This window comes from Poecile atricapillus, chromosome Z (assembly GCF_030490865.1).
Source record: "Poecile atricapillus isolate bPoeAtr1 chromosome Z, bPoeAtr1.hap1, whole genome shotgun sequence".
In the NCBI taxonomy this organism is placed as follows: domain Eukaryota; kingdom Metazoa; phylum Chordata; class Aves; order Passeriformes; family Paridae; genus Poecile; species Poecile atricapillus.
In genome coordinates, this window is record NC_081289.1 from 122,578,612 (window position 1) to 122,593,649 (window position 15,038).

General features: G+C 34.2%; 1 protein-coding gene across 1 annotated transcript in view; it reads right to left on the bottom strand.

Annotated features, from left to right (window-relative positions):
• AP3B1 (adaptor related protein complex 3 subunit beta 1) overlaps positions 1-15,038 on the bottom strand; it is a 156,924-nt gene that overhangs the window by 79,774 nt on the left and 62,112 nt on the right. Inside the window, exons 10-14 of the mRNA XM_058865381.1 lie at positions 13,511-13,565; positions 13,360-13,431; positions 10,890-10,952; positions 9,855-9,987; positions 4,120-4,229 (exon numbers count right to left, since the gene is read on the bottom strand). Of these exons, the coding sequence (XP_058721364.1) occupies positions 4,120-4,229; positions 9,855-9,987; positions 10,890-10,952; positions 13,360-13,431; positions 13,511-13,565 (433 nt within the window). The remainder of the gene's footprint in view (positions 1-4,119; positions 4,230-9,854; positions 9,988-10,889; positions 10,953-13,359; positions 13,432-13,510; positions 13,566-15,038) is intronic.

The window sequence follows — 15,038 nt, forward strand, 5'->3', positions numbered from 1 at the left end:
AATCCTTCAGACTTGCTTAATATTCTTGCTCATATTCTAGAAGGAACTAGGAATAACTCTGTAATGAAAAACAAGAATGTAAGAATTCACCAGCTATCATAAGAAAAAAACCCTGCCTTAGTAGTACTGTAAGAGAAAAATCACACTGGAAGTCAGGGTTCCCATCACCCAGATAGCAGTCCTTACTGGATACAATATACCATAATACATTATTTTTCTAAAAAGAGAAAAGGCAGAAACAAATTTGGAGACTACTGGCATTGGAACATTAAGGACAGGAAGCAAAAACATATTCTGTACATACTGATAGACTCCAAAGTATTTCTAAGGAAAAATACATCTTGGAATCACAAACGTTTTCAGAGAGCTGTAGAGTTGTTAAATCAGTGCTCTGCAGAAGTCAAAAGGCAGACAACACCAGAAAAGTGAGACAAAAAATAAAACAAGCAGTATCACTACATCATTATGTAAGACTTCTCCAGTGTATCTGACTACCGTGTACACTTCTCGCCACCCCACTTTAAAACCCACACATTTAGAAAAGGCAAAGAGAAGAAGGAATAGCTGATCAGAGATATAGTATATGAGGAGAAATTCAAATTTTTAGATTAGTAAGCATGATGATGTGGACAGTAAACAGAAGCTTCCAGTAATCAGATGAGAAGATATATTGGAGGTGCACCACAATGTACTTCTCTTACCTTTAAAGCCCTTCCCCCTAAAGCAAAAGATTTTTGTTGCTGCTGGTGATGAAACTCGTAAGACATGTTTTGAACTTACCCTTCTTTAAATGGCTCTCTCCCATAAGTATACTTTTTAAACTTCTATCACTCTAAAAACTGTACACACAAAACTAATTAAACCTACCTCAGAGAGCATAACTAACACAAATGAGCACTTACTTCAATCTCTGGCCCACAGCTTAGCAAGTCAATCAACTGTAAATCATGACAACATTTTTAACACATTGACAGTTAAATGGAAATGTTTTCATGATTTTTAAAAGTGGAAGCTTAAAGAGATCAAATTATTCTCTTGTTTATTGTCTTCAGGACACCATCAGACATGTATTTCTCCATTACTGCTTTTGAAGGATGTGAGGAAAGGAACTGCAACACAGCTAGATCAAGCTGTACTATGTACTAGGTCTAAGTACTCAGCCATGTATCACACACAAAATAGATCTCATAGAGCTTTGTCTGGGCACACCTGGCATAAAAGTTTAAGGCACAAATGAAAACACATAGAAGAACAAAAATAACCACTATTTTCAGATATGTTAGAAAAAAGCAAAGGACAAACTGAAATAAACCCAGCCTTTATCATAATTTAGAGTCAGTGATCTACAGGAGTTGAGTATTTTTTAAGTGAACTTCCTAGTATTTCTTACGGTTGGTCTTACTATTTTTTTATATATGGTCTTAATATTTAGCTTCCTCTTATTTAGCTTTTATTTATTTTACAAGGCAAAATTTTTATCTTCTAAATATTCTATATCTCATCCCTTTCTAAATGGCTTCTGTGGATGAAGAAGATGAAATGAAGAACAAGTATATTTCAGTAAAGTAAATGACATGAAAAAAACATTGCTGTGAAAGATTTTAGGTACCTCATCACTCCCAATCACAATCTCAGGCTAGCACAAGTGAATTTTATAATAATATCGATGAGAAAAAATCAGGCACAAATCCAAAAATCTATTCCACTGAGTTTACACCAATTTTGCTTATTTTAATGGCTGTTTACCATTGACTTAAACTAAATCTTGGCAGAACAATCGAAACATTTACTTTTTCCTTAAGGGTTTTTGATTTAATAGTATTTAATTCTGTTAAGAACTTCCTCTTCATGCTTTCATCTGTGTAATACATAGTAGTAAACTAATTTCAGCTCTAAAAAGCAACAAAGAATTTCCTTGTTCACATTACCCCACCCTTCAGTTTCAAGTCCATTCTAGTCCACATCCATTTTCCTACATCCAAATACAAAAGTCCTTTAAAAACAGTGGTATGCTCCTGTACAGAGTTAAAGGGTAGGTCCTCTATGCCTCAACCCTAATACTTTAAAACAACAGAAGAGAGGCCAAGAAAAAAAAATACAACCAAAATGCCAAAAAGCCCTGTGCAAAGTAAGTATGTACATATGCATGTATGCCTATTGTTTGTCAGCATAATGGACAGGAATCCTTGATCTGTGTCTCTATCTTATAGCAGACAAAACCCAAGGCAACTGTGTTATGTCAACTCACAATCAATTTTGCCATATTAAGATCAGTGTTTAAAGTATAAGTGCAGATGTCAGGAACTCCAGTAATACTATACTAAGTATTGACATCACAAACTAATACCCCAGTAATTAAATATTCATTCTGCCATGTATACACTTATCCTTTACAAAAGTAAGTAATGGAGGGTTTAGACTAGATGATTTTTACAAGTCCCTCCCAATCCAAATCAGTCTTCGAAGGAATACATTAATTTTCAGACATAGTAGGGACAATCAGAAAAATGATACAGCATTCAAATTATAAATATGAACTTCTTCACAAAGTATTCTTTAATTCAAAGTCTTGAGAATACCAAGAAAGACATGCATCTTGAAGTTATCCTTTAAAAATGTCATCGAAAGAGGTAGAACAATCATCTTGGAGAACCTACAGCTGCTTGTAGGTTCATGACTACATGACTGTAATTCCTGACCAACACTTACTTTCTCTTGAATAAAAGCCAAGATTCAGAATTAGATTTTGATTTTTACTTTATTCCAATGACTGCTACTGTTATGCTACTACTTAATGTTTTCTGATATTCTATACAAGCTCACTTTGGAAAATCTGAGAATATTAAAGTAGTTTTAGAACAGCACATCTTCTCCCCATTCCCCCTTATGTGACTTAGAAAAGGATTTTCTTTTCCACAAAACTTATTTACTTGAAAGTAATTGTATAGAATAGCTACAAAACTCTTCTAAGTTTTAAACAGAAAATTTGGAAAAGTAACTATTTTCTATTGTAGAGTATGTGGAAAGAAGATGCTAAACTCACTTGGTTAAGTGCCAGAACAGTTTTTGAGATTGTAATAATCCATCAAAATATTGCACAAATTTTCGTAAATACAGGTGATTATTATACATGAGGTATTACTTGATATGTAATCAGCAACAGTATCTCATTTTGGTATGAGTAATTTAGTATTTAGAATTTATTTTCTTTATATCAGTTACAAAGTGACCATCAGCTCTTATTTAATTTTGCTGTAAGCATGAACCAAGAATACCGTGTTTTCTTTTAATACTCCAAACTCTGCTAAATTCAGCTATGGAGAAATGAAGGTTTACTGATTTAGAAACTATTCCATTATCAAAAATTGTGTAATTTTATGAAATTAAACAATTGTCTACAGAAAAATAATTGTTGACAGATCGAAATCTGATACCTTGGGTTTAGGATATAATAGATTGCTACTGGACATCATCCCTATGCTCTAATTTAGGACAGATAATCAAATATTTTATCAATTACTGGGCCTGTGAGGAGAATTTGGGAAATAAATATTTGCATACCTAAAGGTCAATTAAATTTAAAGACAGGTAATAGGGAATGATTCAAATTTTAATGTTAAATACCACAGAATTTCAAATACCCAGAAGATAAAAATGCAGCTTCAAGACACTGCAACACACAGCAGCACATCTGATACCATGGAAAGTTCAGGTAATTTGGGGAAAAAGTTTTAAAATAAAACTTTCAAAGTCCACTCCAGATCACAAAGACAACTGGCTAATCATCCTTAAGTTTACTGCTTATTTTCATTTCAGTTTTACCCACTCCACATTCTAAACCTGCTATTCATCCTAGAGTAACAGGACTAACAACACACAACATTTTCAGGGATCTCTCTAAAAATTTCTTCCCAGACCTAAGGCACAAATTGGAGCCACCTGATAGCTTCCATTTCCTTTCCATTAAGATCATGAAAAATTATATTTTCTGTCAAAAATAAAAAAATTGTTTCACATTTCTCTAATATACCTACTTCCATTTACAGCACAAATTCGAAGGAAATAAAAATCTCATTATCAGTTGACACAGCAAATAAGAGAGTGTGAACAAATACTCACTGTAATGTTATCCAAGAGTTTGGCCATATGCTTAATAATTTCACCATGGTGTGCCGGCTGGGTTTGCAGCAGTTTCTTAATGACAACAACACTTTCAGCAACTACGATTTCTGGTTTAGACAAAACAAATTATTAATTTTAAAAGCATTTATGCAAAAGAAAAAGCCATAAATAATTGATTCTAAAAGATGTAAAAGCTTTCCCAATACGCTTTGCAGAACTGAATTATATTTATTTGGTAAGAAAGTGGTAAACCGTTCTACTAAGTAATACAAGTTCAGCTTCCTGAACCAAGTTACAGCCAGCAAAAATAGGACACAAACATTCTAAATGTAAAAATACCAACCAAGTACATACTTTAATGAAACTGTTTTTTAGTGGAGCTGCAATTTGTATTTTTCCTATAAAATTGAAGAAGATTGTAAAAAAAAATAAATCTGATTTTCATTAAAATTATGCATATTCAAAAGTAATTTGCAGTCTGCAACAAGAATAAAAATGCTTGCATTAAAAGTAACAGCTCATTCATACGCTAGAGAAATATCTAAACATCTCCTTTGCATTTTTTCTAAATGTTTTCTAAATTTTGCTCTCAGGTCTGTAACCTAATCTGTAGTACATTCAAGCGACTGTTCTAAATAGCAAGCTGTTTTAAGATTCATGCCAAAGTCATGCACTGGAGTGCTCAGCTACTGCAACAAGTAACATCTACAGCCTGATCAACTTGTATGAAATGTACAGTTTTTGAAGCTGAAAAGACCCCACATGAGCAGAGTCAAGCTCCCATGCAAGAGTAAACTCATGTAAGGAAAGATGAAGAAGCCTGACTACCATTTGTTAAAAAGAGGTATTCCTGCATTTCTCTCTGAGTTAACCTGACACATGGACCATTCATTTGCAATCAAGCATGCTCAAGTTTCAATAGAAGAGTATGGGGAAGAGATGTCTAAATTCTACGGGGTTATGGGGTTTTCCTGTTGTTTTCTCTTCTTTTCAAGAAAGCAAACTTTATGGAGAAGAGGCTTTCCAAGAGCTCTGAGCGTATCATTATGCCATATACCTCTGAAATGCTTAGATTTCGGCTTGTACCTTTTTGTGTCATCTTTTATTTGACATGACATCTGTCATTCTTCTAGACTAATGTCTTGAAGTAAGGCTAACATCTCAAGGTCTTGCACAATCCTAGAGATCAATTTAATTTACACTGTATTTTGCTACGTATTAAAATAGGAAGCCAATTCTTGAAACTTGAAAATTACGATCTGGAATATTTATAGTGGGGAACACTGGAATGGCAACTTTCACCATTCAGTATTTTGTGATACACTGAAAAATTAAAAAAAAACCAACCTGAACCCAAAAAAATGAGTGGACATGAAATCATTATTCAAAACACTTGTTGACAATGTGAAACTGACTATGGTAATATAAACTACAGTAGATGAGATGTCACCATAGGAACTATTTTAATGCTATCTGTGGGAGCAAATTTAAAGAAAATAAACTAGAATTGTAAACAAATTGTTAATTACTATGTAAACAACTTTAAACTAGTTTGTTTTTTTTTTTTTACACAAGTCTAGATACTGAGGAAAAAAATACAAACATAATCAAAATGCATTTGTATCAGATTAAAGACTGGCATAGTTATAAAATCCCATTCTCTGTGCACACAAAGGATCCCAAAAATGAGCAGGAATAAAAGAGAAACACTTAGGTTCAAAACCATAAAAAATTCCAGCAAAAATACTAGAAGGGGAGATAAAACTGGCATTCTGAATGTGCAGTAAAAAAATTTTAGAATGTAACTCCTACTAGAATTATCAAAGAGGAAGCCCATGCAAGGCAATGATAAATGAACAGAAGAATTTTGAAACAGTATAAATCATATCTAAAGGACTATAACAAGTAAATTAAATTCTTAAAATAAAGACTGAAAATCACAAAAAATCTGATCAGAAATGCCTTTATCAATAAAGAATTCTACATGGGGTACCAGCATTTTCAATTTTCAAGTCATAGTAAAAATCTTAGTTTCTTTTAACAATTTTGAAACAATGTGGAATTGACTAAGAAGGACAATCTCTGAAGACCCTGCAGCCTGACAACTGCTCAAATGTATCTGTCAAAATACAGAGTAAATTAAATTGATTTTGTCAAATGATGTATGCAAAAAATTAACAATGCAACAGACAGTAAATTGTAGAACCGAATTAAAGACTTTTTCCATAACTGGGGAATTTGGCTGCATTATAAAAGAACCTCAGAAAATCATCTCAGCATGGAGTATATTACCAGAGAATTTCAAAAGGTAAAAATCATTCTGAAAAACAACATTTGAAATCATTAATGTTGCATTGAATTTTCTTTCACTTACATTTACCTGCCTTTGCAGCAACTAAAACACATGAATGAAGACTAATTTATCCACAGTCTACAGTTTGTATAACCACTTTTCCTAAAAGCAGCAAAACTGCATCAACTAGTTTTGGACAGGATGCCATTTTGGTGGATGCCCCTTCCCCAAAAACATTCAAGCTCAGGTTAGATGGAGTTCTGAGCTACTTGGTCTGTGCAACACATCCCTGCCCATGGCAGAAAGGCTGGACTACATGAAATTTAAAGGTCCCTTCTAACCAAAATCATTCTGTTATCAGAGTTACTAACAACGCTCCTAGGGTTAAAAATGCTAAAAGGCAATCTAAAACTAGGGCCAGTTACCCAGACACACACAATTTTCTGCTTTTCAGAACTAGCTGAAGCTAGTTTAAGCTTTTATGCTGTTACCTTTTCAATCGTAACATAAATAACAAGTCTCAGAAACTGCACTAATACATATAAACTAGATGCTAGAAGTTACTTTTCTTTTATGTCACTCTAACAGTAATTAGAAGAAATATGTACTAGTTACCAGATATATTAACAGTTCCAGTAATTTTATGACTTGTGGTTTTTTATAGATCTGTAGGGCAAAAAATGTTTTAGCTAAACATTCTAAAATCGTGCTTCTATTCAACCTGCAACTTTCAACAGAAAATGGAAGTCACCCATCTAAGAAAACTCTGCATGATTTCTAGTATATGCAGGACAATCAGACAACAGACTTCCTATAATCCCATCTCCCTCTAACATCTAAAATGACTTTTATGTCACAGTGGGGCCAGCAGTCAGTTGAAACTATCAATACCATTGCCTAAAGGAAATGCATCAGTGAAATGCTAAATGTCACACTAAAGAAAGAAAATAACTTCTTTTTGTCCTTCCTTCAGCAGATGAGGAACGAAAATAATTCTCAGCCCTCAACGTGGCTTGACAAAAACAGTCTCTTCAGGAATCAGTCAAAATTAGCTTATAATAATCATTCATGAAGTTGTTTCATCAATGAAATTTCTAGTTTCTGTTGTGCTTCTGTAGTTCAAACGTTACTGGGTTTTTTCCCCCACATATCACAGCTTTCCTGAAGAGGGAAAATCTGACTTTAGGTCACTTAGTAAGCATGTAAATAAATTTTCAAGAACAGTTCTTGACATCCCCAAAGCCTTATTTTTGGAACAATGCCCAGCTTCTCATCACCCAAGTTGCAAAATGATTAACTGTAAAGCTTTTGTGCCATATACAGCTAAGATATCCTCAGTGTTGGGACGTATCTACAGTTACAAAACAAGCACATAGAATCAGAAGGCACTTTTCCCATAAGCTTGTTCTTCAGGATTCTGTTTTGGCTTGGTAGAATTAGTGTAAGCACCTTTCTTCTGCACTCAAGTGAATTCTTCATGATAAGAAAACAGTACTGAGAAAGCACAGCTGACTCTGCTGTCACAGACCTCAGAACCTGCTGGACCTACCAGCTTGTGCTTCATGCTACACAGAGCAGCAGGACTACTTCCAGGCTTCAAATGACCACACAAGAAGTAGTGGAGCAAACAGATTGCTTGTATGCTTCAATGGTAGAAGCTGGGGGAAGGCAAGATTAACCAAGACTCTCAAAGCTATTCTCCTACACTATGCTAAATCTCTTTTTTATTTCCTTACCATGCCAAAACTCTTATGTTCAGTAAGCTGTGACTATTGGTAATTTCCTGCCACATGGGGAAAGGTACCATGTAAATTATGCCACTCTATTCATTCCTTGAAAGAAGGAATAAAGATACTGCAGCTATGGTAAAGCAATTTGCCAGCTGCCAGGTTTAAAAGATCCTCAATATATCCTTTGCAGTCTCTCAGAACAGTAAGCACAAGAAGATAATTTTATTTGCTAGACAACTACTTAGAAACAGACATGAAAACTAATCTTGTTGAGACAGACCTTTGTATACATGTACATGCATATATGTGTGTATATAAATAGATATATATATATATACATATTGAATCACTCTAAAGAAAATATTAAATTGACGATCTATGATAAAAGAAAAGAACTTTCTCCTCTTATCTTGGTTCCCTCTGAGCAAAACAAAAAGCAAGAAAACCGAAAGAATTGTTAAGTAACAAAATCTGTATTCTGAAGAGACAGTTTTATTATTTCATTTAAAACAGAAGAAATATGGGGATTTGTACATGCTGAAGGAAGCCTACTCAGAGGAAGATTGCTAGAAGAATCAGGCAAAATCAAGAACAACCTTTGATGCTTGTGTTTCTATTATGGTTGTTGCTGAATGTAATACAAGAAGGTGCAATGTGCAGACATGGCTTTGCAACACCGTATGGGAAGATATTTTAAACACAGTTGATAAACAGAAATAAGATCTACAGCACTAAGAAATGAAAGTCACATATATTAAAAATACAAAGCTATACACTGAGGCCACTCAAGAATTTCTTATACAAGATGAAGTGGTTGAGAATGAGAACTCAGTTCATAAAACAAATATGAGAAAGCTCCATGTGTATTAGTGGGTCATGGGCTAAATATGTGCTGCCAAAATGATGTCCCTAATAAAGGCCTTCTCAGGACTACCATGAAAAATATGTTCAGGAGATATAGAGAGGCATTAGTACTGCTTTTCAAAGCCGAGAGTAATGTCACCTAAGTCCTTTGAACTATTTTAACTGCTCCAGGACATCCCAAAATTATGCTTTTGCTCCTTCCTGACATTATTTATTAACACATATTACTGACTTCTTATGAAATAAGAATGTGCCATATTCATTGGTAACTAGTAAGAAAATACAATATTATTGGGTATTACCACACTGCTATACCCTATTTGACTTTATCTACTCCTTGATGTGTTTCTTAGTGATTTGAAACTTTGTTTCACTATCCAAAAATAACAGAATGCTAAAGTACAAAATCAAGCCAACTTTGGGGCCGTTTATCCTAAAACTATTTAATATGTGTTTTCAGTTAGGCATTGATGGACTACAAAAAAAAAAATTCCAAGCTTTCAGCACCCTCTGCAGGCTAACTGCTTTAATGCAACTTAACTTTAACTATTGCTATCTATGATAATCAAAACAGCACACTTTAATAATCACAGCATTTTAAGAAAAAGTAGGTAAACATGTAATTGAGAGACACACCGAATTAATTTCTCTAACAAAAGAGAAAATAACCACTCCGTGAATATCAGAGCCTTTGGAAGTGCAGGATTTTTATCCAGTTGTGTCAGCCAAATTCTTATGGAAGTCAACTCTTGCTTATTGACATGATCTGAAGCTTTGTAAGGCTCTGTCTAAGAAAATGTTTCATGCCATCAGCTACCCAGAAAACAAAGAGAACTTCAGCTTACCATCCCTGTTGGACAGCAAACAGACGAGGCCATTAAGGCAGGTGTCAGTCACTTCAGTGATGTTAGTTGCGCATCTGCCTATAGCCTGAATTGTAGCTGCAGCAAACTGCTTATCTTGGCTTTTCACGTAAGTCTAAAGAAAGAGGATTTTTGTTAGTCAATATATAACCCTTGTCAACCAAAGACTGACCTTATTATTCTCATGAGGCGGATATACTGAATAATAAATTAAACTTAGAAAGCTACATTGCATATCAGAAGCTATAATTTTTCACCTCACTGTCACTTTTAGAAGGTATTTTCTTGCAAGCTTTGGTCACCCATGGCCATGCAAACCTCTGATTTCAAGAAAGCTTGGGGCAGGGGGCAATTATGCAAAAATAGCCATTAGTTTGTGTGCAAGGTTGGAGAAGTTGATGAGCTCTCTATTCAGAGAGGTTTCAGTTCATTTAACTAGGAGCATCTGTGAAACTATGAATAACCTACCTGCCTGAGAACCAGTACCTTTCACAGAAATTCAGCCAGAGAACTGAAGCAATGCAAATAGATGCAACAAGCAAAGAGGAAAGAAAGAAGGACAGACACTGTTTCACAATATAAGCAGAAGATCTTGCTGATACATGAAGATACTAGAGACAATAAATACTATTTCATCAAATGACTCATAGAAATGAGGTTTGGCAACAAATGCTAATGGCCAAACATTGCTAAAATTAAGACCGTATCATATAGTGACTTACAGTGTCAGTTAAGTTGCTGGAATTTGTGTTTAAGAACATGGAATGATTGAGTTTTACTCATCACTTTTTTTCTTTTTTTTTGGTAGCTGGAAGGAGACTGAGAAACAAAATATTTGAACTCTTTTCCATATACAATTAGCTCCCTTATCCTTTATGGTATGAGATGGCTTAATTTCCATTTTTGGCACATTTCATCTTTGAAAATACTTAAACTTGAAAAATCCAAGACTAGGAGAAACATCCAACAATGGGAAAAGAGATGATAAACATAAAAAGAATACACTTTTGCACAAACCTGAAATTCTCGAAGCAGAGTTGATATGTTTGCCTCATTTGCTAAATTTGTCAAGATTTCAAGCTACAAGAAAAAAAAAGTTGTCAAAAGTTAAAATGAAGTATTATAAACATTACCACATATACACCATGCTTTTATTGTATATAAAATGTATTTTAAAAATACCACTCAGAAGTCAACAGAGTATACCAGAGATCAGTACAAACTGGTACCACCATTGCACTCAGGAGGCATATTTTCCTTGCAAGTACTTGCGAAGTTTACAAAGCAGGGCTCTAGGATTCAGCGACGCATTTTTTATGAGCCTGAGCTGAAGTGTTTCATTGCGTATCAAATGGGCTTGAAATACTTCTGTCGGCTTTCCAATGTTACACAACAGGCCTTAGCATATAAGAACCACACGACAGAGTAAGAAGAAATAACGGAAGTCACAACTGCATCAGAGGAGAAATAAATTGCCCATTATATTCAGATGAGCTGTATTAAAAGACCTTTAAACTCAGGAGAGAAACATCTGCATCTATGCGATTCCTCCAATCTTATTCAACATCAACAATATCAGATCCTGGAAGCCCTCCTCTTTGTTCCTGGTGAACAAAAGAATGATATACATCACTTGGCATATATTGTTAAGATGCTCCACTTCCAGGCTGTTTTAACTTTGAATGAAGTAAACTGAAAACACAATCTTGTCTCTCCAAAGGGAAGTCATGCCTCAGAAATATGTTGGTATTTTTTGACTTGGAGGCATCCAGAAAAGGATACTCAAATGATATAGTACACCTACACTTCAAAACAATTTCATAAGACATATCTTTAAAGGCTCTTAAAGACACGTATCTAGAACAGCATAGTAAGCAAGAGGATAAAGGAAAAAGAGAAACAAGCAAGAGAAAAGGAGATTATAATACAGCGTGGCTTTCAATGGAATATCACAAATCATATGCCTTTATCGCATATGAACTATGAAAGTAAGGAGAAGACAGATGACAAAGTTTTCAGCTGATGCTACAGTTTTCAGGGAAACGAAGACAAAGGCTGACTAAGAAAAGCTGTGTAAGAGCTCCATATAGTAGAAAACTGATTAGGAAAACAGAAAAAAAACACGTCTGTAAAGTAATGCTCGTAATTGGGAAAAAACCTTAACTGTTCAGAAAATGAAAGACTCTGAGATGATTATAATTCATTATAACTGAGAACTTGTGATTAAAATAGGTTACTGTAAAAATACAAGCTCAATGGTAAACAGTGATCAAAAAAGCGAAGTTGATGCTGGAAAATAAAAAAAAAAGAGAAATCCAAATGGCGCAGAAGATAAATTCAAGGATGCTCCTACATATTAGTTACTGCCATGGGTCTCATCATTCTATTTTGAAACAGGTAGGCTTGAACTACAGAGTTAGAAGAGGGAGAAAGCGACAAAGTTTTTTTACGTATGTAAAAATTTATGGTCATCTAAATTTTTCAGCCATCATGAAACAAATGAGGCAATGAAAGGGAAAAACACAATTTCTACTTCTCCACCTCTTCTCCAATATATTATCAAGTAATATGGGAATTAAAATACATCAACTTTCTCTTATTTTTGGATAACAGTAAGGCATTCCTTGCAATACTCCTAAAATGTAGAGAATATCTTTTTGCTTCCAACTGCCTCAAATTTACTTAAGTATTATTGCTGATTTTAAAATACAAAAATATATTTAGTTTGAATATAAACATGATAGTAGTTTTGGCATAGCCATCTTGAACTACATCACTCTTGTACATATAACACAAGTGTGATACACATGTAAAAATAAGGTAAGGAAAAAATACTGTTTCTCTCAGAAACCTACCTTCTACTCCTAAACACAAGTGCCTATGACAATCTAAAGCAAAACAAGAGGAAAGGCACATAACAGTAGACACTTTTTTAGCCATTGTTTTTTCAAGGATTTCACATTTGTTAAAGAGTAAGTACAGATAAAACAACAAGACAGCAGCTGAAAACATGCATTGAGATGTGGCCTTGAGGAAAGCCTAAAGTACTTCTCCTGTCAAATGCTAACTTCAAAAGAAAATTTGGGACTCAAACACTGCCTCATTTTGTACATGGGAACAGATTTAAACTCTTTTTAAGCTAACTGTATTAAAGACTCTTTTCCTTCCATGAAACAGCCAAACACTCAATGTCAGAATGCCTGGCTGAAAAAAAATTATAATGCTCTGTATCACTGAAAGGTCCTAAAAGCTGCAGTGGAAATATAGCTGCTCTTCTACCTGCAGCACAATAATGGGAACTTTCAGATAGCCTGACAAGCCTGAAGGCTCCTTGTGGACTTAACTAAAGGCCTCAATACTTCTTAGTGAGATAGAAAGAAACAGCACATGAATGACCTGTGTAATATCAGTGAAAATCATTTTATCTTTCTCCTGCAAACTGATTAGTCCAGCAGTATATAGAAAAATTTGCCTTTAATAAACTCACCTTGAGTGTTTTGATCATAGTTGGATCAGTTGATCTAACATAGAAACTCTTCAGATAAGGTTCAAACATGCCCTGAAAATCAGAACGTATTTTAGTAACTATCCTATGTTTCATATACAGTGTGATTAAAAAAATTCTAAATAGGGTATACCTTTCTTTGAATTGACATAGTGGCAATATTTTGCAGGACAATATACTGTACCTCCCTAGAATGTGAAAAGAAAGTAAGAGTCATTCCACAAAATTACTGATACATAGAATAATTCAACATGGCAAAGAAAGTCCACTTCTATTTGAACATAAAATTAATTATTCATTTGTTCTGGCACAAACATAAAAGGCAAAGCTTACTGTCAACTGCTGTCATCATTTGATTCACAGGAAGAAAGACACATGATGAAACCAGGTTCTCAATTTTTTAAAACTCCAATACACACAAATACTCACTGATACCATGCACTGGTGACTTTTATAGACCTTGAGTATTTATTCAAACCAGAATTACATAAGTAATTTTAATATAATGGAAATAGCTTACAAAAGCCTTACATTTCATCCATCTTCTTGAAATAAATATTTCAAGAATGACAAGATTTCAAGAATTTCAAAGATGACATAGCTGAAACACAAACACACAGGCTTTATCTGTAGTGTTGAAATAACTGCATTAATTGCAACAGTTAATCATTGCACAACTAGCAAGATTCACTATGACTTTTTTGTCTTGAGAATTTTTCTAAAAATTCTCAACTCAAAAAGGGCCAGGATGTCCTGTACCTCAAGGGTATACACTGGCAAACACATACATCTATAAGAAACTAACACTTTTATATAATAGACTTTGCCAGAGATTGACAATAGATTTACGTAATATTCTACAAAAAACATTAAACATGTTTGGAGAGGGTATTCTCATCATTAATGAATGAGTTTAAAAGTCTCCACATGAGTGAGCAAAAAGAAATCAGGGTACTAGTCTGAAGCTTTTGAAGTGCAGATTTTGTGTGACCAATTGCTTAAAAACTAAGTAATAATTTACACACAATTTTTCTGAACCATGAGTGCTCAAATCCTTCCATGCTGCAAATCTCATCCTAATAGAGAAACCATCATACCCATTATCTCCTCTTACTCAAAACTGTCTAATAGTCCTAAGGTAATTACAGCTGCTGCTTACAAAAAAAAGTGATAATAGAGAAGTACTTAAGATCTTTTAAACCTATTTTATGCAGTTCTTACACAGGTGCATGGCATTAGTCAGCTACACATGCTGAAACAAGACTGGAAATTGCTATGAGATACTCTTTTGGGCATTCTCATTCTAACTACATTATAGCTTAGTTGACATTAATTTAAAGGCCACAGGCAAATAACTTCTGGGGCAAACAGCAAAAGCTTATTTCGAAGTGGCTCTAAAAGCAAAAGTGTTTCACCCAGAATGGTAAAAGAGAACAGAAAAGCCATTCAAGACAGAAAAATCAGAAGACTAATGCCATTTAAGGTATTAGTTGAGATATAGGAAAGAAATGACTTTTCTTTTACTGAAACCTGAGTAAAAACAATAAACCACATGCAAATAATCCTTTCCATCTGTGAGTATGAGTTTATACATTATCCGCCAATTGCTTTAGTCACTTTACTCATCTTTGCATAACAAGAATGGGAAGCATACTGTACTA